Raw genomic sequence first — 22,795 nt, forward strand, 5'->3', positions numbered from 1 at the left:
GCACAAAAATCTCAAGAAAGTTTACTCTAGTAATTTTTCACGCAGTTACCTCCTAAGGGTTACTTGCAATGTGCCATTGCAAAATATTTAAATATAAGCTGCAATCTGCTGTACCTGGGGATTGGTGCCTGGGAGGCTGTGGGGAGGTGACTCTTAGAAAGTCTTGACTTTCAGAAGAGATGTAATTTAGCACCAAACAAGGACTGTATAGTCAATAGATTTTGGATCACGCAATGCAAAAATATTCGTGTCGCTGTTTCAAAAAAAATTCCATATGTTGATAAAAGCAATTATCTGATCTTTCTGCAAGATCAGTGCCTATACTATGGCAAAGTGATCAGACTGTTCGCTGCACTATAATTATCCTTGGAAGTTGGCAGATCAGATAAGTTCAGGAAGACGCAGTTCTGAAACATCAAAATTTGTTTTGAGGCAGTGACTCAGAATTCTGTTTTCACTTGTAGCCTGGTTAAAGGCGCACTTCAGATTATTTGTTTGCTGAGCAACAGCACTGCCTGCAATTCAACAAATGTTTAGGAATAAAAGATATAAATTGCTGGAGAAACTCAGCTGGTCTAGCGGCATCTGTGGAGACACAGCAAGGTTAACAGTTTGAGCCCAGTGACCCTTCTTCAGAAGTGCTCAGGAATGTGAGATTTAAGATTAAGATTTAAAAGCAGAAAATGCACAAAGGATCACTCACCAAAGTGAAAAACAACTTTAAGGATTGATGCATTGTTTCTCTATACAGTGTCAGGAATGAAGGCTGGGCAACCTGAAAATACAAAACACCTTGTTGCTGTGAACATCTGGTCATGCATAATGTTAGCCTTTTGGAAACTGGATTCTTGTCTCTCCTAGACACACATGGTGAAATAAACGGGTGACACAATTCTCTCATCCTGGAATAGGAACCCAATTACTCTTTTCCACTTAGATACTTATTTGAAATGTATGGGATTCACAGCTGTCTTAGGCCCTCAGACAAACTGATTCTTCTAACTGGGCCTAAAAAAAACATTGTCAGTCTTGCACAAGAGCAGCATTTACACAGTGCAGATGCTTAAGTCATGCCAGAATGAAACTTATGACTGGAAGCCATAAGTGCCAACGTTGCAATGTCACTTAAGTGGAAACTCCCAGACAAGTGCAATGTGGTGGAAGAAAGCCCACAATAACCTGGTCTGTTTGGCAGCTCAAGCGATTAGCAGTAAAACGCAGCTGAGCAAATCATTGGGTGCTTATTTCCTAACACTTTTTATGCAAACTTCTGATTGCTACTGAAGGGATATAGGTGTGGCTGTTCCTTAGCTATTCGTCGTGTTACTATGCTGTTGAACTGAACAAGATTTAGTCACCCTGTATAACTGACAGTAGGTGATGTCTAAATAATTACACAAGTTGGGCAACTAGTTGACTGCGACAGTTTGTTAAAAATAGCTTGAAATGCCTGTTTAGCTGGTGGGAAGAGTTTTCAATTCCGGGACTTTTGGATATCGATAATTGTTTTGCTCCACAGTCTAATGCAATTCCCTGCATATGCTTGACCTGCTTAGTCGTAAGGACAGTGGAGCTAATCTGCCTGCAGTAGCCCTGTGGAGGATTTTAAATATGGAAGCAGGAGCAGGATAAGGGAATTGGTTTTCTTTTACTCCTTGTAGACCTGCATTGCACTGAACAACTGTGTAGATCAATGGTGTTATTACTAGGCTATGTTGAGGAATATTATTTTGTTATTGCAGTGGATTCGTGTTCGCTTTCATTTATATTGATACATTTAACAACGGAGATAAATGCCTATTTGCGGAACTTTGAAAGGAACAAGTCTCTGCAAAGCATTTACTGCTAATTAGCAGACTTGTCTAGCTGAAAGGATAATTCTCGCAGAGACATTGTGTGACATTGCAAATACACCACTTCGTTCACTCTGTATGTAACCTGCTATCACATGTCATTGTTCAGCCTGAGGGGGCTTCCCTTTAGACAGGATGCCCGTATTTTTCTGAATCTTGTATGCCACACCTGGACAAGCAATGTTTGTTCACAAACGGGAAGCGTTCTGACAGGAGGCATGCTGTGCTGCAAAACCTCGAATAATTGCAGTTTTTCTCACTTTTTTTTACCCTGGGGATAAATTGAGATGGAAGATATAGCATCTAGCCATTAAATCAGGAGCCCACTAAATTAATTTAACTGAGGAGGAATTAGTAAATCATGTTTGACTGATTGAGTGGAGTGCTGGACATCATTTTACCACAAGAGCTTCGAAGAACACATCTCCCCTGCTCTGTACAGAATTAACTTGTTTTTTTTTGTCCAAGTATTGGTACCAACCTCTTTTCAAATGATCGACAAGGCAGGGGCAGAGAGAGCCCGTGTTATTTATTTCCCTGGCATTGAAGTTTGTTTTTCCAAAGTAGGTAACTTGGGCAGGATAATTATAATTGAGGGAGGCCATTAGATCTGTCTTATTTCGTCAATCCAGAAAGAATCAAAATACAATAGGCGAATTCTTATTGAAATGACAATAGGCTTTCGCGTCCAGTACTCCGCTTGGAATGTCTGTTCTGCACATCAGTCATTTTTTTATGCAACGAGGAATTTCCTCCGACCACCCTAAAATTCATCACCACTTGCTTTCGAGGTCCGTCTCTGTACCTGGTCCCCATGCATACACAAGTTTTAAATATTTGTGTTGTGATGTGGGTACCTTTGCAAGGTCTTAGCTTGTATTGATCTTGCTAAATAGCATGTTTGTAACAAATGAACAGTTAAGTGACAACCATACTTATTCCAGGCCAGGTAGATTCCCCAAAGTAAATTAATTAGCTGGTTAGTCTCATATGCCAGAGCTTTTATCGTCCGTTCTGTAAATACCAGATTTCTTCAGTTTATTGTCTTACTGTGTCACAGTGGGATTTGAACTTGCTCACTCCACCACTCAGCAGGCACGTAACAGTTCTGACAAATGCTGTTTGCTTTATTTTCTGTTCTTCCCCTCCCCATAGACTAATTGAAGACCGACATCAATATGATAATGATCTGTTTGAAAAGAGTTTTATAATGTTTTAGGCAGAATATTGTTACGAAGTTGGTTATTGTGTGATTTTATGTTTCAGTGTTCAAATTTTGCATAAAACCTGTATTGGACACCTGGAATCGTTCACCTGGAAGCTTTGAGATGGGGATGAGTAAGAAGTGTTTGCCAGGAAGTTAGTTTTATATACGCCTGTTTAAAGGGACTAGTTTCCACAGAAGCTTGAATTTTGCTTTACCTTGTGCAAGGCTGTGGAATGTATTTAATGTGCTTGTGGTTTTCTATATTTAGCCTACATAGCATAACAGAGTCAGGGTTTATGTTGACTCAATTATCTGAAAGTTTATAGACAACAAATATATATACCATAATTTGACATAGCAGACTTGCATACATAATATGGCTTCATGCTTACTTAGGGTACCATTTCAGTACATGGATTGTTGACTGGCCAGCTGCTGGACAACTGATTAACTACTGAGAGGATGTACAGAGGCTAAATGGGAGACCTTTCATATTATATCATGATGTCATCTAGCTGTCTTAAAAGTGCAGGCCTTTCTGTGATCTGTGCAATAATACAAGAGTACTGCTAAGCCTTTGGTTTCTGCTGCATTGTCATCCCAGTCTTTCAGTGAGTAATTGAGAAAAGTGCAGCCATCCTATTTGAAGTCTCTGTGCAGTGTAATGCTTCCAGACAGGGGAATCAACCTGTTTCTGAAGAGTTTGAAAATCTATTTAGCACTTAGTATTGAATGCTGGATTTCTGATTGAGAATATGGTAACCGTGAATGGAAATGGGCCAAATTGTGTTGCTGGAAGTGATGAAACCAAAGAGTGCTCAATGTTTATTGATTAATGCCCTGGCAACCTTTTTTGTTTTCCAAGCTTAGCTGTTGATCCTAGAAACAAATTAACAAGATGGATAGGAGGAATGTGCTTTTATAAAGAAGCAGTACTTAATTTGTTGTGCTGATGTTTGTATCAGGACAAAAGCTGGAGCCTGCAAATATAAAACTACACTGAGTCATGGCTTAGTGGGCGGCCTTCTTCCCTCTGAGTCAGCAGGTTGTGATTTCAAGTCCCACTCCAGGGACTTGAACACACAAATGTAGGCTGCTAACTTGAGTGGAATTTGATTGCTTCTTGGCAACTAAGCTGAGGGGATGATGGAGGGGAGGGGAAGGTCTGTAGAATAAGGAGGGAATATGGGAGTGAAATGAATGTCTGTTCCACTTTGCAACCTCTTTCAATTCACTTTGGGAGATGAGCCTTTCTGCCCAGATGAGAATTCAAACAATGTGAGGGCCTCTTGCTGGAAGGAGGAGGTGAAGGAGATAAAGAAGAAGGGAAAAAAAGTTAGGAGGGGGCGACAGTCAGAGAGAGAGAGAGAGAATCTTCAAACATATGGAGAGGCTTGAATATAAAAACTAGTGGCCTGCCTTCAGCCTCAAGTGAGGACCTTGCTGTTGGGTACTATGTGATCCAAGGAAGGCCTCCTAATGCAAGGACCACCCCATCAAAAATCCCTCATTGGTCTCAGTGAGCCCAGCACATTTACGTCTATTCCAGAGGATCCTCCATTGTTGCTGGTCCACGCCAGTTGCGATGTCAATAGCTGCCACCATTCCTGGTGGTGCTACAGGGTCTGAAAGTCCAATGGCCCTACAATACACTGACAGTTATTCGAAGTGGGGTCCCACTCCTTAGAGAGACAGAAGCACCAATATGAGCCAGTTAATTGGCTGGCATAGAGTTGCATTGGGCTCCTGGAAATACCTGTGGCAGGATTAGCCATTATGTTCTGAACTACTGATGCGGCCTCTGCCACAGTCATTAGATTCAGTGCCTCTGTTGTACTGGTAAGGGAGTGTTGTACCATCAGAGGTGCAGTGCTTTTCATGAGAAGTTAAACTGAAGTCTTGCCTGCCATTATCAGGTGGACCTAAAAGATTTATTGGTACTGTTTTGAAGAAAAGCAACCAATGTCACTTGTCACCCAACATCATCAAAACAGATTATCCACTTGTTCACTCACTGCTGTTTGTGGGAGTTTGCAGTGTACAGATTAACTGCCACATTTCCTACATTACACAGTGACTAAACTTCAAAAAGCACTTAATTGGTTATAAAGCACTTCAGTATATATTTGTTTGTTGTGAGGAATGGTACAAAAAGTCATCTGTCTACAGCACACTTGTAGCGTACTCAAGCTCAGACAGAGCAAAATATATGGCATCAGGTGGAGCTTGGGTTTCATCTAATAACAGCACAACTGAGATCACTTTCTCAGCCCATAGGTAATTGTACGCATACAGGAAATCAGAAGTTTTTATTTGTATGTCCAGTACAATGCCCAATTATGATGCCTGTTTAGAGCTGTTACGTTGTCTTCCCAGAGTTGATTTCTTCAAATTAGTTAAAATCAGCTGAATGGTTACTGTGGGGGACCTGCCTGGTTGTATTCGCACAAGATAATTTCTATATTGCAATCAAAAAATTTCAGCAACAGCAAATTAATGGTCTTCATGAATCTGCCACAAAATTTTGCTGAACATCAACTTTTATCCAGAAGCAACACGTCATTATTGCGCCACTGAAGTCCAAATATTTTGGGTGCAAAACAAGCTGTTATGTGACAAGAAAATACATAGTTTCGTAGCAGTTCACAAATTATTTAGGATTCGAAGGCTTGGAATAAGGTACCTTAGTGGCTATATTGCTGGACTGACACCTCAAAGATCAAGAGCTAAAATCTCTTTGGTACAAACTGAATTCGATAAATCTGGTAACTTGTGAGCTGGCGTCAAAATTATAATGAAAGCTCTGGGATTATTGCTAAAGTACAGCCTAGTGTTTAGGTTTCCTATGTCTGGAGATGTGCAGGGCAATCAAAGAACACACATTCATCTGCTTTTATAGTTTGTTTTTCCAGGAATAAGACATAAATGTGAAGACAGAGAATATGACTTGAAGGGTGTTATCCTAATCAAACATGACTGACCACCTATCATAGATTGTTCGAAAGACTTGTAGGTTGATATCTCACCTGTTTGGCTACATTATGGACTCACTTTCCATGACCTGGAGTAGGATTTGAACCCGGGCAGCTTTCATTGACCAGAAATTGAGCTCGATTAGCTCTGGATTTATAAAAGCAAGTGAAAGGTTGGGAATTCTGTGGTTAGGAACTCACTATCTGAATGCTGTCTCCCACCTATGAGGCACTTGTTAGGAGAGTGATGGCACCTTAACCTGGTTAAATGCAGCTCCAACAACATTCCAAAAGCTCAACGTTATTTGGGACAAAGCAGCCCACTTGGCATCCTTTCCATCAATTTCAACATTCACTGTCTTTACCACCGACGCACAATTTCAGCAGTGTCTACCATGTAGAAGATGCACTCCATAACTCCCCCAAGATTCTTCAACAGCACCTCCCAAACCTCTAATTTCACTATTACATTACCTAGAAGCTCGAGGACAGTAAACAAATGGGGGTTCCACCACTTGCAACAGCCCCTCCAAGCTGCACATCATCCTGACTTGGAATTATGTTGCTGTTCACTCACTGTCACTGGGCCAAATTGACAAGGTGACTGGGGAAATGATGTTTCTTCTTGTCAATGAGCCCAGAACAAGGCGTCACTATTTTAAGATTAGGGGTAACCCTAATTGGGACAGAGATGAGAAGAAGTTCTTTTAAGGGTTGAGCAACTTTGGAGCACTCTGCCTCAGAGGGCAAAGTAGAGTCATTGAATTGGTTTAAAGCAGAAGTATACAGGTTCTTCTTACGCAACAGAATCAAAGGTTATCAGCCAGCTAGGCCGTACCTACTTATTTAAAAATTAAAGGTAAGCTAGAAAGCGCCTTTTAGCTTTCAGTAGTTGGTCAGATCTCTAGAAGGATCATTGCTGTTCAGGAGTTTGCAAATCCAGGATTTTGGTTGGGGTCTCAGTTTGGGAATCTTTGCAGTAAAGTGTCAAAACAAAACTTTGACTTTTGTGCTAAGCTTCTCACTGAGGTGTCCTGGAGAATCTTTAAGAAATTCTTTCATTGCTTTGAGACTCCAGGAACAATCCTGAAGGCAATCCAAGGCAAGAAGCATCAACACGATCATAAACTCCATGGCTTCAGGGTAGCCAAAAGGCAACATTTTCCCTCAAAAGAGATTGACAAATAATCAACATACTAAAAGCGAAGACAATGGTGGCACTTTTTAAAAAGAAATTACAGTTGGCAAGCCCATACAGATTGCAGATGCTGCATATGTTTTTCCTTTTCTGCTTTTAAGTATGTGCGGGAGTAATGGAAGATGTTTAAATAATGTGTTCGTAGTGGTTGCAAGAGTGTACAGTCATTGTGTGTTGGCAGTGGACCAAGTGGCTTCCTGGAAGGGGAGGTTGAACTGCTGACACGTCTGTTGTGTACTATAGCAGGCTAAGGGAAGGAGGGAACAGACTCCAATGGTTACTGTATTTGTCAAACTGAAAGTACAAGGGATTCCTGCCGTCACGTGAACCAGGGCAAAGCGCCCGAGCTTCTTAAAAAGGAAATGCAGCCTTTAGAAAAGCCTGCTGTTTCTATCTGACTGCAAATTTTTCTGGTGCCTTTCCACACCTGTGGCGTCACCCCATCCCTGCTAGTCCCATTCTGTATGGCAGAGGTTGAATTTGCTGATATGCTATTTTGTTCTCTTACTGTCGGCGCTCATTTGTGCTTTCTGAATTAAGCAGGTGTTATCTGAGTGCTAGTCAGTGGCTGACCGTCATCTTCCCCTGTTCTTTTGCTCATCAATGTAGATTTTACAACAGGGAGCTGCAGTTTACAATGCCCCCACCCCTCTCAATCTTTGAAACCAAGTACAGAATTGCAGCCAAGATCACCAATCTGCCTGGCTCAACAATATGGCCACATATTGCCATTTACATTTTTTGTGCTGATAGAAGTAAACCATGCCATAAGGCCGAAGTGGGTCAGTGTCATCAGATTCAACTCATGAGTTGGATGAAGTAAGTCAGATGCAAGTAATTTTTGGATTCATCTCATCAAAGATTGTTCAAGAAACTGAGGCGATTCAGAGGTAGATCGAACAAGCATCTGATTTTTACTGTCTGCGACATTGTATTTCTTCCCCCTTCCCTCTTCACTCCCCAAAGAAAAATAAGAATAGTTGTCTGTGCAGTGTTAAGTGTGTTTTATTGGCCTTCCCCAAACGATACTGTATGTAATGGTACAGAACAGACTGGATGTGACCATGGCTCAGTCGCACATCTGCATCAAATTAATTTCACTGGTTAGGTTGCAGAAAATCTGTCAGGCTTTCCTGCTTGAGTTTGCTTTCTTCAACATCTCCTTTGGATCAATTTTGAGAACAGGATGTGGCAGGTCTTGCACCAATAACTATGCTAATAAGTGGCACGTTGAGGGTGCTGTGAACGTCTAGTCAGGTCAGATATTTGAGGCTAGTAGATGCTGGTGAAATGTTACCCTTGCAGGAGGATGAGTAAACGTGAAAAGTTAAGGCAGCTCAGATGTGCAGTGGGCTCTCAGACGAACTGACCTCTGCCCGTCCAGACCCCGGCATTGTCCTTGCACCTCCCTATGATGTGGTGACCCACAGTCTGAGCTGTTTCAGGGAGATTCCCTCTGTGGCCTTGCAAATGGTACGGAGGTGTTTCCTGTCTTGAAGCTGCTGCTGCACACAGTCCACTTCCTCCACTTTGTCTGCCATTTGACTATGCCTTGATGTAACATATTGCCGTCCAGTGGCATAGAACCTCAGTGGAAGACCCTTTATAAAGGGTGGTCCTTGCTTGTTCCACTGGGGATCTGGGGTGGAGAGTGCAGTATGCAGCAATCCCGTACAACAGATCACATGTAGCTACTGTGACCTGCAGGAGGTGGTATTTGACATTAATGTCGATTGTTTTCGTTTGCATTCCCTCTTTAGTTTTTTTTACAGTTTTGATCTATGGTCACCCTGTGTAGGGATGGGCAAACAATCAGAGGGCCTTCTCGTGGATCTATAGGTTTGGACATAGTGGCCATTAACAGACCCAGGCAGTGACCCTCAGAAAGGGTCATTGTATCTGACTGTCTACCCCCTTTCATACTTAGTACGTTTTTGTTCACCTTTTTCATGAGCTACGGTTAATCTTTAGTTTGTATTTTTGTTACAATGCCCCTTCAGGGGCTGTTTAACTCTGTTTTGGTTTCAACAGAACAGAAAGGAATTGTTCCTATTATCTCAGAAAGGAATTGTATTTACACAGTGTGTTTAATGCCTTTAAGATGCTCCAAAATACTTCATGGCTCATGCATTACTTTTGAATTATGATCACTATCTTGTAGATTAGCGTGGTTGTGCAACAGACAAATTACCAGATAATTTGCTTTTGATGATTTTTGTGGTATGGTAATCTTTGGCCAAGATACGTGGCATCTATTCTAACAGTGCTATGCGGCTTTTTAGAATATAAAACAGTGCAGCGCAGAAATGGACCCTTGAGCCGATTACATTGTGCTAAACTTGACACTAAATTAAACTGATCCCTTTGGCCTGCCCTTAGTCCGTATCCTCCATTCCTTGCTTATTCATGTGCTTATCTAAAAAGTGGCTCACTTTTGGAAGGGAGCAGCATGCTGGTTGCATGCCTTTGAAGGATGTCTCCTACTGGGGGAACTGTCCCAGATGCGATAGAAGTAGAGTTCAGAGAGTGGCACGTCGAAGGGCAGGGTGCTGGTTATGTTGTGATCCCATTAGAAACACTTCCCACCGTAGATGGTGTGCCATTTATTACCTGTCCCTAGCTGTCCTTGAGAAGGTGGTGTTTATCTGCCTTCTTGAACCTCTATGTGTTGTAGATAGTCCTTGGAACAGCATACCACTAGAATCTTGTATTATTTGGGAATAGTTGGTAGTTAAGAGATGTGTTCAGTTTGTTGATAGTGTAGTTAATTTGTTCATTACTGGAGTTGGATAAATAAATTGTTGGGGGTGGCGGGTGTCGGGGGGAGGAATGGTGGTGAGTTTCAGGATTTTGGATCCAGCAACCCTGAAGGCCTGGCAACATATTTCCAAGTCAGGATGGTGACTGACCTGGAGGAGAACTTGCAGGTGGTATTCACATGTATCTACTGCCCAAAAATCTTTAGATGGAAGTGGTTGAGAGTTTGGAAGGTACTATCTAAGGATATTTGGCAGTTTTCTGCTGTGCATCTTGTCAATAGTATACATTGTTGCTTCAGTGTTGCTGGGTCAATTTTCCTCCCTGTGGGTGCAGTGTTCACTCTGCCTCTACCATTATCCTGGAAGCACGTTCCAGACTCCTACCACTCTATGTAAGGAAACCTACCACTCTTTAAGAAAAACCTGCCCTTCACATCTCCTTTGAACTTTACCCCTCTCACCTTAAATCCATTCCCCTTAGTATTAGACATATCAACTCTGGGAAAAAGATTCCGACTGTCAACCCTATCTGTGCATCTCATAATTTTATAGACTTCTATCAAGTCTTCCCTCAGCCTCTGCCATTCTAGAGAAAACAACCGAAGTTTTTCTAGCCTCTCCTTATAGCTCAGAACCTCTAATCCAGACAGCATCCTGATAAACCTCTTCTGGACCCTCTCCAAAGCCTCCATGTCCTTCCTGTAATGTGGCGACCAGAATTGATTGCAATACACTAAGTGCAGCCTAATCAAAGTTGTATAAAACTACAACATGACATATTAACTCTTGTACTCAATGCCCCAACCAATAAAGGCAGGCATGCCATACTGTTGCAAAGTTGGATAAAGTATTTGTGGATTAGAAGACAGAACATTTGAACTTGGTGTTTGCAAAATATTGGTGTTTGTAAAATGCAAGGGAGGAAAGCATTACGTGGTCCCTTTTAAAAGAATATGCTTCATCTATGCTTGGAGATGTCTGTGAGCCACTTGAAAATTTGCAAGTACAGAGAGCATCCAAATTGAAACATTTATATGGAAAGGCCATGCCATTAGTAGGCCAAGTAGCATTTTTGCCAAGATAACAGGGTTTTGAATTTGGCCAATCAATTTCAACCAGGCACTTAGATACCAGAAGCCTATCACATTTGAATCTGATGGTTTTGACAACCTAGGACCGATCTAATTCTAAGACATTGCTATGTCATCAGGGGTATAAAGGAAGGGGGCAGTTGGAAAATTGGCAGAGCTAACTGCCAGCTGGCAGAGATGACAGGTCTCAGTTCTTAGAGAAAACACCATCTATTATCTGATATAAGATAATAAAATGTGAGGCTGGATGAACACAGCAGGCCAAGCAGCATCTCAGGAGCACAAAAGCTGACGTTTCGGGTCTAGGCCCGAAACGTCAGCTTTTGTGCTCCTGAGATGCTGCTTGGCCTGCTGTGTTCATCCAGCCTCACATTTTATTATCTTGGAATCTCCAGCATCTGCAGTTCCCATTATCTCTGACACCATCTATTATCTATTGTTTTTGTTATATAAATGGGACTTGTATTTATTGTAACAGCATACCACTAGAATCTTCTATTATTTGGGAATAGTTGGCAGTTAAGAGATGTGTTCAGTTTGTTGATAGTTTAGTTAATTTGTTCATTATTGGAGTTGGATAAATAAATTGTTACTTGATTGTAAAGTGAGTCTCAGGGATTTATTTGATTCAGTCACCACAAGTTGCTGAAAGAGAGATTATACCCCTTTTCATACATCTTTTAACAGTTTATAGGGAAAGGTGCTCCTCTTTGGGTATTTCATTTTTGTTCTCAGAGGGGGGAGTCAACTTCCACTTTATAACTAAATGCGTTCTTTACCATCCTACCTACTATATGCCCACTTTCAGGTAGCTATGCTCTTGAATCCCAAGATCTCTTCGTACATCAGTCCAGTTCAATGTCCTACCATTAACTGTATACTTTTCCTTAACATTTGATCTGCCAAAATGTAGCATTGGAGGCAGCAAATGATATGTCAGTTCATCCTATTGTCTGAACAGCAATACCTCTGGTCGTGAGAGAGATAGTAAGAACTGCTGATGTTGGAGTCAGAGATAACACCATTTGGAACTGGAGGATCGCAGCATCAGAGGAGCAGGAAAGTTGACATATTGGGTCGGGATCTCAGTACATCATCCCAATGTTAACCTAGCTTAGGTGGTCAAGTTTTGGAGGAAGACTTGAATTCATGACCCTCTCATCCTGCAGCAAAATTGCTACCACTTAGCAACCAAGGATGATCAAGGTTTGTGTTTTGAAAATCATGTCTAATATTCAAACATCCATTAAAGATCAAAGAAATTTGGAAGTCAACAGGTGCAGGATTGCCAAAATATGTAACTAAACTGTTTGATTCTTTTTCAGGGAAAGCTAGACAAGGGAATTAGTTTACCTTAAGTTAGATAAATTGTCTAAATTTGAAGTATGGAGTCCACAGCCAAATGATTGAACATTGTCTCCTAGATGGTCAGGCCTTGAGGGATTGAGAGTATTTTCTTTATAGAGCCTGGATGATGTGTTTCAGAACTTGTGACCTGGCAAATTCTTTCAACGTTCATCTGAACTTATCTCACTTCTTATATTGATCACTTGACTGGTGAGAGAATGAAGGGAACATATGTATTTTGCAAGTTCCTTTTAATCTAGTTTTAAAAGTCTTTGAAATACTGTTAGTTATAACTGCAGATGGTGGGAGATGTGTCAAATAGTTAGGTTCACACAGTCCAATGCACTTTAACAGTAATGTTGGAAACAATGGACATACTTTTGTCATCTCCGAGGCATGTAGAAAATAGACAGATTCCTTGTTGAAGTTGTCAATGTGAATGATGAAAACCACTGAATAGAAAGTGGTGACATTGTCATGACTTGCAAAACAGTTTCATAATCGAGGGTTTTTAGATGGTGATAAAAATGGAAAATGCAAGCTCATATTAGCCCAGACCCCACTTTCTCCAGGATTAGTTCACAGCCTTGAAATTGCCCTATAGTAGTTCCGTTTTCAGATGTACGCTGGTTGAAGTTGTTGGGGAATTCAGTAACTGCAGTAGCTGCTGCTACAGAACTCTCTGTTCTTGAACCTTGCTGCCACCCACTTAAGATGGTGGCATCAGATATGAAGCAAATCCTTCGCAAAGTTTTTGCGCCCTGTTTGTATCCTGAATTAATATTGAAGAAAATTTGAAATTGAGGAGCTCCAGTATAACTTTACACTGATATTCATATCTATTAAAGCTGAGAGCCATAGAATAATGCAGCAACGTGTAATTCTGTGGCATCTTTAGAATAGCAAAACACCTCACAGAGCTTCACAGCTGTGACATTCAGCCCCATTAGGAAATGTTAAGGCAGACGACCAAAAGCCTGGTCAGACAGATAGGAGAAAAACCGATTTTGCCAGTTGAAGGTGCAAACATGGATGTCCTTGCTGCTACACGTCTGTGAGTGGAGTGCTGTGGTTTGAGATGTGGCTGAGAATGATAATTAGCTTTTTGAAGATTGTGATTATACTGAGACAGCAGGAGTAAACATGCAAAGTGAAGTCATCAAATGGCCCATCTGTTAGAGTGACAGATGGAGGTTTCTTCAGTTCTAATTTTGCTATTCGTCTCTGTCTTTTTTTAAACTAACAGGCCAATGTGTAGTGTTTGTAATTTTATAAGTTAGTTTGGTAGTACTTGTAACACTTAATAACCTGGAGCCAAGTTGTTTTATAAAACTTTTAACTGAATATAATGGATATTTGGAAACACTTCCAATATTTAGAAAGGTAGATGTACATTCTTACATATTGTTAAATGTGACTCCTTGAATTTCCTAAATATCAGTATTAATTCAATCTTTATCTCAATTCTTAACAATATTGTGCATTGTCATGAATCACTGCTTACTGACTGGTGCAGGTCTTAGTAACCTGCAGTAATTTTGTTTTGGTCATTCGTTGTCCTCTTTATTGTATCTATAATTGAATGTGAAGTTTTGAGTCTGTTTAGTTTTGATGAACATTTCAATTGCTTTGTGCATCACGAACTGTAGAAAGTTAAATTATAACATGACTTCATCCAGTGCCTCACTAAATATGGCCAAGCAAAGCTGAAGGCTTTTGGTTCTATTTTTGGGCATCAGAAATGCTGATAATCTCCTGATCTTGGCTTACGGAGAGGAAAATTGACCAAGATTTGTGTTACTATTATGATCTAGTTGTTCCTGGTGTTTGGATGTTGGGTGATTAAACAGTAGTGCTTATCTGTGGTGATGTCCCCTGACCAGTTGAATATTCTGCTGATCCTCTGTGTCTATGTTTCCATGTAACGAAGAACCACTTCAGCGTTGTGCAAAGAACACCACTGATTTTTCTATGCAATTTTTTAATGAGACCATAAAACAATGCACCTTCTGTCTGCTGAGATCAAATTTGAAGATCTCATGGAATAACTCAAAGGCGAATAGAATCTTCTTGGAGTTCTAGCCAACATTCCTCACTCAACGAAAGCCGTCAAGAGCAAATTATCTGGCTATTAATCGTATGTTGGTGGGATTTTGCTGTTGTGTTTCCCTAATTGCACTTCAAAAAGGAATTCACTCATTGCAAATTGCTTTGCGATGTTGCTATCTGAACGCAAGTTTCTTTTCTTTACATGTGTAAATTCATCCAGTGGCAGGAATGTTGTACTAAGTCTCCTGTCCTGGAATACAGAGGAAGAAATGAGCCACTCTCGTTCTATGTCCAATGGCCCCTGCTGCATGATTTTGTGGAGATGAAATAAAGCTCAGTTGTGTTCATTCTAATCTTTTGACAATCTACTTATATTTAGTGCCTGGGCTTAATGCTGAATCACAGCTGCTGAGGCACTGGAGCCTAATTGCAAAAACACTATGATGTGAGTTATTACATACAACATCAATTAAAGAAGGCACATAATTCAATGAAGAGAAATGGTAAATTTCCACTGGCTTATGTGTTCACTTTGGTACCAGACTGAAGTTTGAATATTGTGTACGTGATCGTGAGAGCAAATAAAAGAATATGGGTGAAGTTGTGTCAGCATGCAGATGTCCTGCTATTTTCATTCATGGGAATATAAACATCACTGACAAAACAATATTTGTTACCTGCCCCAAATGGCTCTCAAAGATGGTAATGAGCATCCTTCTTGACATGCTGCTGTAGGTACACCCCTGGTGCTTTTAGGTGGAAAGTTCCAGAATTTGACAGAGTGATAGTAAAAGAACGGCAGTATAGCTCAATGCCAGAATGGTGTGCGGCTTGGAGGAGAACCTGAAGCCGTGGTGTCTGCGATCGTCTGCTGTTGTGCCCTTTATAGGTAGTAGAGCTTGTGGATTTGGAAAGTACAGTTCGGGATCCGTAGCAAACTGCTGCAGTGCACCTTGTGGATGTTACAAACTACAACAACTACCCTGCACTGGTGATGGAGGAAATAGATGTATACGGCAGCGTTTGGGATACTGATTAAAGATGGCTGCTTTGACCCGGACGGTGTTGAGTTTCACAAGTGTCGTTGGAGATGTACTCGCCTAGGCAAATGAACAGTATGTTCCATCACATTCCCAATTCCTGCTTTGTAGATGCAGAACAGGGATTGGGTGGTCAAGAGGTGAGTTACGCAGAACTGAATTTCCGGCCCTGCTCTTGTAGCTAATGTATTTACAACGCATTTGCATTTACACTGTTCAGTTTCTAGTCAGTGATAAATGTGAAGGGGAGATAGATTCTTTATCGTTGGAGGCGGTCACTGCCTGGCATGTGTGTGGTGTGAACCTGTTCACTTGTGACCTATTAGTTGAAGCCTTACTCATGCAAAGCAAGTTACTGTCTCACTTCACTGATATTTGGGGTTCAAGTCTACTTTCTGAACCTGTTGGAAATGTTGCATCTATATATTTCTTGTAATCTGAACTTCTTTCCATTCGGACAATCTGCGGTTCTGGATTTCTAGCCCAGTAATATTCCCACTGCAAAATCGTAAATTTTTACTTCTTAAAGAAATCTGTAATCGCTGCATTAATTTTTAGTTTCTCAGTTATGTATGTTTTCGTTTGCAGTGGTTAATTTCAGTGCCACACATTGCAATTAGAATGGTTACTTTCTTGTCTGCTTCCATCTCTGCCCTGTCTCTCCAGAAGATATTAAAACATTACTGTGGTTCACTTGGTAGAGCTCTGCCTTTTGAGAAAGATTTGGGTTTAATGTAGAGACCTGACCACAAAAAAATACAGGCTGAGTCTCCAGGGCCGTCCTGAGGGATTGCTACACTGTTAGATGCGTTGTGAAATTCTACACCTGTCTGTCCCCTCTGGTGGAGAACAACAGGGGCCTTGCTCTGCTCTCCTGACCAATATATGTCCCTTAACAATACAGCTAAAACAGGTTATTGCTTTGTTTGTGGGAGCTTACTGTGCGCAAATTGGCTGCCTTGTTTCCTACTGACAATAGTGATTCCATTTTAAAAGTACTTAATGCACTTTGGGGAATCTTGAGATAGCAAAGTGCATGAGATAAATGCAACTGTTTTGTTCCATTCTTCTTTTCCATTTGTGCTCCCTTTCCATTTAATTTCGTTCTGATTGACGACTGAACCATTCCCCCTCTACTGCCCATCACACAAAATCCAAGCAATGATAACCAAAATCCTCTCTGATGAAGGGTCTAGGCCCGAAACGTCAGCTTTTGTGCTCCTAAGATGCTGCTTGGCCTGCTGTGTTCATCCGGCTCCACACTTTGTTATTTTGGATTCTCCAGCATCTGCAGTTCCCATTATCTCTCCCACAGGAGACATAAGCCGTCTCTGGCCGTCCAGTTAGCAGGTTTGGAAGAGTGGTGCAGGGTGCTGGGGAAGGACTGTGTTTGATTCTTTTTTTAGAGAGGATCTGTCAGGGAGAGAACAGTGTAAATGAAAGAAATATCAGAGCTTGAAGAACAGGCAATGATCTGGTGCATATATGTTGAGAAGCAGAGTGTGATTTCAAGAAGATGAAGAGATCACGGCTCTTTTATAATCATGTCACCCAACATCATGCAGATAAAGCAGAAGTTGGCAATCAATGAAAGGATGAAAATATAATTTGAGCATTGAACGTAATTAAAGTTTCTACTTTTGAACCTGTGTGTTTGGTTATTTTTAAGGTCTGCAGTTTGGTTGAAATCCCCAGTCTCCAACATCTTCCTATAACTGAGCTGTTGGTCTTTGGCACTAAAATGGCCTGTGTTGCAATTGGTAAAATTTTGGCATGATTCGAAGACGGTACTGTAAGACAGTCAAAGGTAATGCAGTTGGTGTGTAGTTGCAATGGGCTGGGGGCAATGAGGTGTGGCTTTTCCTACCAGTCTGCCTTCTATCCTTGTGCAGTGTCTACAAAATTCCACGTATCCTGTTTCCCTTATTTATCAGAGATAATGGGAACTGCAGATGCTGGAGAATCCAAGATAATAAAATGTGAGGCTGGATGAACACAGCAGGCCCAGCAGCATCTCAGGAGCACAAAAGCTGATGTTTCAGGCCTAGACCCTTCATCAGAGAGGGGGATGGGGTGAGGGTTCTGGAATAAATAGGGAGAGAGGGGGAGGCGGACCGAAGATGGAGAGAAAAGAAGATAGGTGGAGAGGAGAGTATAGGTGGGGAGGTAGGGAGGGGATAGGTCAGTCCAGGGAAGACAGACAGGTCAAGGAGGTGGGATGAGGCTAGTAGGTAGGAGATGGAGGTGCGGTTTGGGGTGGGAGGAAGGGATGGGTGAGAGGAAGAACAGGTTAGGGAGGCAGAGACAGGTTGGACTGGTTTTGGGATGCAGTGGGTGGAGGGGAAGAGCTGGGCTGGTTGTGTGGTGCATTGGGGGGAGGGGACGAACTGGGCTGGTTTTGGGATGCGGTGGGGGGAAGGGGAGATTTTGAAGCTGGTGAAGTCCACATTGATACCATTGGGCTGCAGGGTTCCCACCCTCCTGCAAAAATTCCATCCCCCATTCCCAATTCCTCCGCCTCCGCCACATCTGCTCCCACGATGAGGCATTCCTCTCCCGCACATCCCAGATGTCCAAGTTCTTCAAGGACCGCAACTTTCTCCCCACAGTGGTCGAGAACGCCCTTGACCGCGTCTCCCGCATTTCCCGCAACACATCCCTCACACCCTGCTCCCGCCACAACCGCCCAAAGAGGATCCCTCTCATTCTCACACACCACCCCACCAACCTCCGGATACAACACATCCTCCTCCGACACTTCCGCCATCTACAATCCGTCCCCACCACCCAAGACATTTTTCCATCCCCACCCCGTTGCTTTCCAGAGAGACCACTCTCTCCTGAACTCCCTTGTTTGCTCCACACCGCCCTCCAAACCCACCACACCCGGCACCTTCCCTTGCAACCACAGGAAATGCTACACTTGCCCCACACCTCCTCCCTCACCCCTATCCCAGGCCCCAAGATGACTTTCCACATTAAGCAGAGGTTCACCTGCACATCTGCCAATGTGGTATACTGCATCCACTGTACCCGGTGTGGCCCTCTCTACATTGGGGAAACCAAGCGGAGGCTTGGGGACCGCTTTGCAGAACACCTCCGCTCAGTTCGCAACAAACAACTGCACCTCCCAGTCGCAAACCATTTCCATGCCCCCTCTCACTCTTTAGATGACCTGTCCATCATGGGTCTCCTGCAGTGCCACAATGATGCCACCCGAAGGTTGCAGGAACAGCAACTCATATTCCGCTTGAGAACCCTGCAGCCCAATGGTATCAATGTGGACTTCGCCAGCTTCAAAATCTCCCCTTCCCCCACCGCATCCCAAAACCAGTCCAGTTCGTCCCCTCACCCCACTGCACCACACAACTAGCCCAGCTCTTCCCCTCCACCCACTGCATCCCAAAACCAGTCCAACCAGTCTCTGCCTCCATAACCTGTTCTTCCTCTCACCCATCCCTTCCTCCCACCCCAAGCCGCACCTCCATCTCCTACCTACTAACCTCATCCCACTTCCTTGACCCGTCCGTCTTCCCTGGACTGACCTATCCCCTCCCTACCTCCCCATCTATACTCTCCTCCCCACCTATCTTCTTTACTCTCCATCTTCGGTTCGCCTCCCCCTCTCTCCCTATTTATTCCAGAACCCTCACCCCATCCGCCTCTCTGATGAAGGGTCTAGGCCCGAAACGTCAGCTTTTGTGCTCCTGAGGTGCTGCTGGGCCTGCTGTGTTCATCCAGCCTCACATTTCATTTTCCCTTATTTATCAGCTTAGTGGCTTTGGGCAACTGGCAGTGCCTTTAAAGACTGCATTAGCAAAATGCCATTATTTCCAGAGGCATCCCCATCACCTCCAAGGAAAGGTTTGAATATCATTGCAATTCAAAATGGGGGAAGAGTGTCTTTTTTCAAGAAATGCACGAATTCAAATTTGAATCAATGTAGTGAAATTGAATAAGAACAATGGACTGCAGGTTTCCTATGCTTAGTGCGAGGAAGATTACAATACCCTAGAGGATCAAAGCCTTGATTTGTACTTTCACAGTCTTTTCTGCTAAAATTAACAATGGGGCAAATTCCTTCTGCAGTTATTCATTTCTTTTTCTCGCTTTCTCTCTCTCTCTCTCTCTCACACACAATTCTCTCTCAGACAGTTTGGCCTGATTGACATCAATTCACAGGTGTAGCAGTTAGTTTTATTTGTTCCAGTAGACTGGCCCATGCTCGGGATAAAGTCCTGTAGAACCGTTATTTCTTTCTGGTAAAGATAGCTTGATTTTGTTAAAAGCTACATTTTTCATAGGGCAGCAGTAGTGATGGGGGATGAAATTAAGAGAGATGATAAGGGGAAGGCTGTTTTGTTTTCCCTGACTATACAATGAAGAAACTTAGTGACCTATTAGTAGATTAATGGGAATCTGCTGTTGCTGACCACATTGAAGAGTGCTTTCAGAGCCTGAGAAGTTCTGGATTTTTTATTTACAATTTTAATTCATTCAAAGGGTGCAGGCATAACTGGCCAGGGCAACATTTAGTGCTCGCCTCAAGGCAGTTAAGTGTCCACCACATTGCTGTGGGTCTGGAGTCATAAGTCGGTCGCACCAGGTAAAGATGGCAGTTTCCTTCCTCGAAGGACATTAGTGAATCAGGTGGGTTATTCTGACAATCGACAACGGTTTCTTGCTTGCCATTAGACTCCTAATTCCAAATATTGATTGAATTCAAATTCCACAATCTGACATGGCAGGATTTGAACCCAGGTCCCCAGAGCATTACCAGGGTCTCTGGATTAATAGCCTGAACGATAATACCACTAGGCCATCACCAAACTCATTGGACATTTGACTAAACAGCTTTTATATGTAACACGTCTGGTTCAGATGCAAAGTAGGCTGACAGACCAGCACAGTACTGAAGAAGGCCATAAGTTCCACCTTTGAGTTGACAGCTTAAAGAGAGATCTGTTTATCTGTTCACAGAAACATTAAACGCCATTGAGCTGCTATTTTGGAAGAAGAGATCAATTTGGTTGAAGGCCCTTGTTCAGATGAAGCATTCAAGTATTTGTTAAGTATTCCTTTGATAAGCATGTCTTCTGATCTTTCTCTTTCATTTGCTCACAGACTTTAAAAAGGAAAGAGAAAGAATACGAGCATGAGATGGAGCGCCTTGCGAGAGAGAAAATTGCCACCCAGCAACGTTTAGCAGATTTGAAGAATGAACTGAGCCAATGGATGGATATTCTTGAAGTGGATCGCATTCTTCGCCAAACTGTGCAACCAGAGGATGACCAAGCTTCTACCTCAACTGCATCCGGTAAGAGAAGGAATGTTGAAAATAATATTCGGAGGCTATTTCGCTTTTTGAGCCTGCTCTGCCATTCCGTATGATCATGGCCGATCATCCTACTTGTTACCCGGATCCCACTTCTGCCTCATACCTTTGATCCCTTTAGCCTTTACAACTATATCTAACTGTACAGCACGGGAGGCTGCTCTTTGGTTCATCGAGTCTGTGCTGAATTTGCAAAATTGTTAAAAGAAACTTTACTTCCTGTCCATTTAGCTTGAATGAGTCATGTGATTATAATCATTTAGTTACCAAATCAACTATTGAGGAAGCTAAAAACATACGCTGCAATTTCACATGTTTGGAATTTGGGGAGGATATTTTCCATGTGGTGGATAAGACAGCAGTGCTACTAAATTTCTCTTGCATTATTAATTCATTGAATAGATGCTGCCATGAATGCTGCAGCCTGTTTAACTCTGCTGTGAGAGGATATAGTTTGCATCTACTATCCTCTACCAGCTGGGGAAAATGGCATCATCCCTTGCTCCCAGGGCTGGATGTAATTCTTAAACGGAATGTTGGTTTAGATGGAACTGCAGCATTGGAATTTGGTTTTCCAAATGTACTTCTTCCTGTTGGCAGGAACCAAGTGTTTACCTTATAACAGTAGCCATGCTGCCAATGGGAGTCAATTTTGTAGTAGTTAGGAACTTCCTCACAGGAAGTCGAAAACTTCATCATGTGCTACGTGGTAAGCCAAATAATCTTTATGTAGAATCTACAGGATAGAGAAAGCCATTTGTAGAAACTTAGGAACTGAGAGTAGGAATAGGTCATTCAGCCCTATGAGCATGCTCTGTCGTTTAATATAATCATGGCTCACCCCAATCTCAATGCTATATTCCCACTTTCTTTCCATACCACTTGATGCCATTAATATCTAAGAAGTTATCAATCTCTCGAATATACCCAATGACCCAGCTTCCATGGCTCATCTGATCTGTGGAGGATTGAATACTTCACGCCAATCTGCTCCCACTCTACTTTATTGAGCCCTCTCATCATATTTCCTAATCTTGATGTAGCTTTCGCTTTCCTTAGTAAGGAATAATCCTGAATCCTATTTTGACCAACGTCCAGCAGTTCAACAGGTCACAAAGAGACCTAGTGGAAAATGGAGGAACAAGTTTGTTGATAGACACAGCTGAGATGTAGAGGAGTCACCAGCAGCTCCTGCTCATGGCTGGGGGACCGACTGCTATATTGTATCTTGCAGTTGTGTCGTCATGATGAGGATCCAAAGATCATGTGATTTGAACTAAAACTCTGGGGCAGACATTGACACTGGTGGTGGGAGTGGTGGGGGAGAGGAGAACAGAGCAGTAGAAAGGAAGAGGTGGCAGGGAGTGACAAACTGTTGCGATTCAATAAATATAGCGCAGCTGGATTGCTCCCTTTTTAATGGCATGTTGTGCCTTTTGTGGAGATCGTCATGACAACCAGCTTGGGTGAATTGGAAACAGTAGAAGATTTGTAAATGAGTTTTCTGAAAGGTTATTAATATGTTGTGGTGCAATTGTGCAACTCTTTCCTTACAGGTTGAAAAACATTTTCACTCCATTAAAATGAAAAGCATGGCTCAGATTTACTTATGCATTGCCTATAATGTTATATAGCATAATTAGTTTATATCTGTCCATTTTCACTGGAGTGTTTCACTATTATTCAATGGAAAATCTTGAGAGTTAATTATTATTCATCAAGCTTGATTTCATACTTAATGAGAAAGTAATTGTATGGTAGATTTTTTAAAAATCCATTTCTCCCCTGCTTGAAGCTTCTAACTTGGACTACAGTAGGACCCAGTTAGTAATCTCAGATTATATCGTGCAGAATCATAGAGTGGCCTCCTCCTATGTTATGTCATTGGCTCATAATGCATGTCCTGGCTCTCTAGTAGAGTAATACTCCACCCTCCTGCTTAGT

At 42.2% G+C, this 22,795-nt stretch overlaps 1 protein-coding gene across 1 annotated transcript in view; it reads left to right on the forward strand.

Moving 5' to 3' along the window:
• Positions 1–22,795, forward strand: part of mnta (MAX network transcriptional repressor a) — a 120,779-nt gene that overhangs the window by 90,221 nt on the left and 7,763 nt on the right. Inside the window, exon 5 of the mRNA XM_048556960.2 lies at positions 20,641–20,833. Within this exon, the coding sequence (XP_048412917.1) occupies positions 20,641–20,833 (193 nt within the window). The remainder of the gene's footprint in view (positions 1–20,640; positions 20,834–22,795) is intronic.

This window comes from Stegostoma tigrinum, chromosome 27 (genome assembly GCF_030684315.1).
Source record: "Stegostoma tigrinum isolate sSteTig4 chromosome 27, sSteTig4.hap1, whole genome shotgun sequence".
In the NCBI taxonomy this organism is placed as follows: Eukaryota; Metazoa; Chordata; class Chondrichthyes; order Orectolobiformes; family Stegostomatidae; genus Stegostoma; species Stegostoma tigrinum.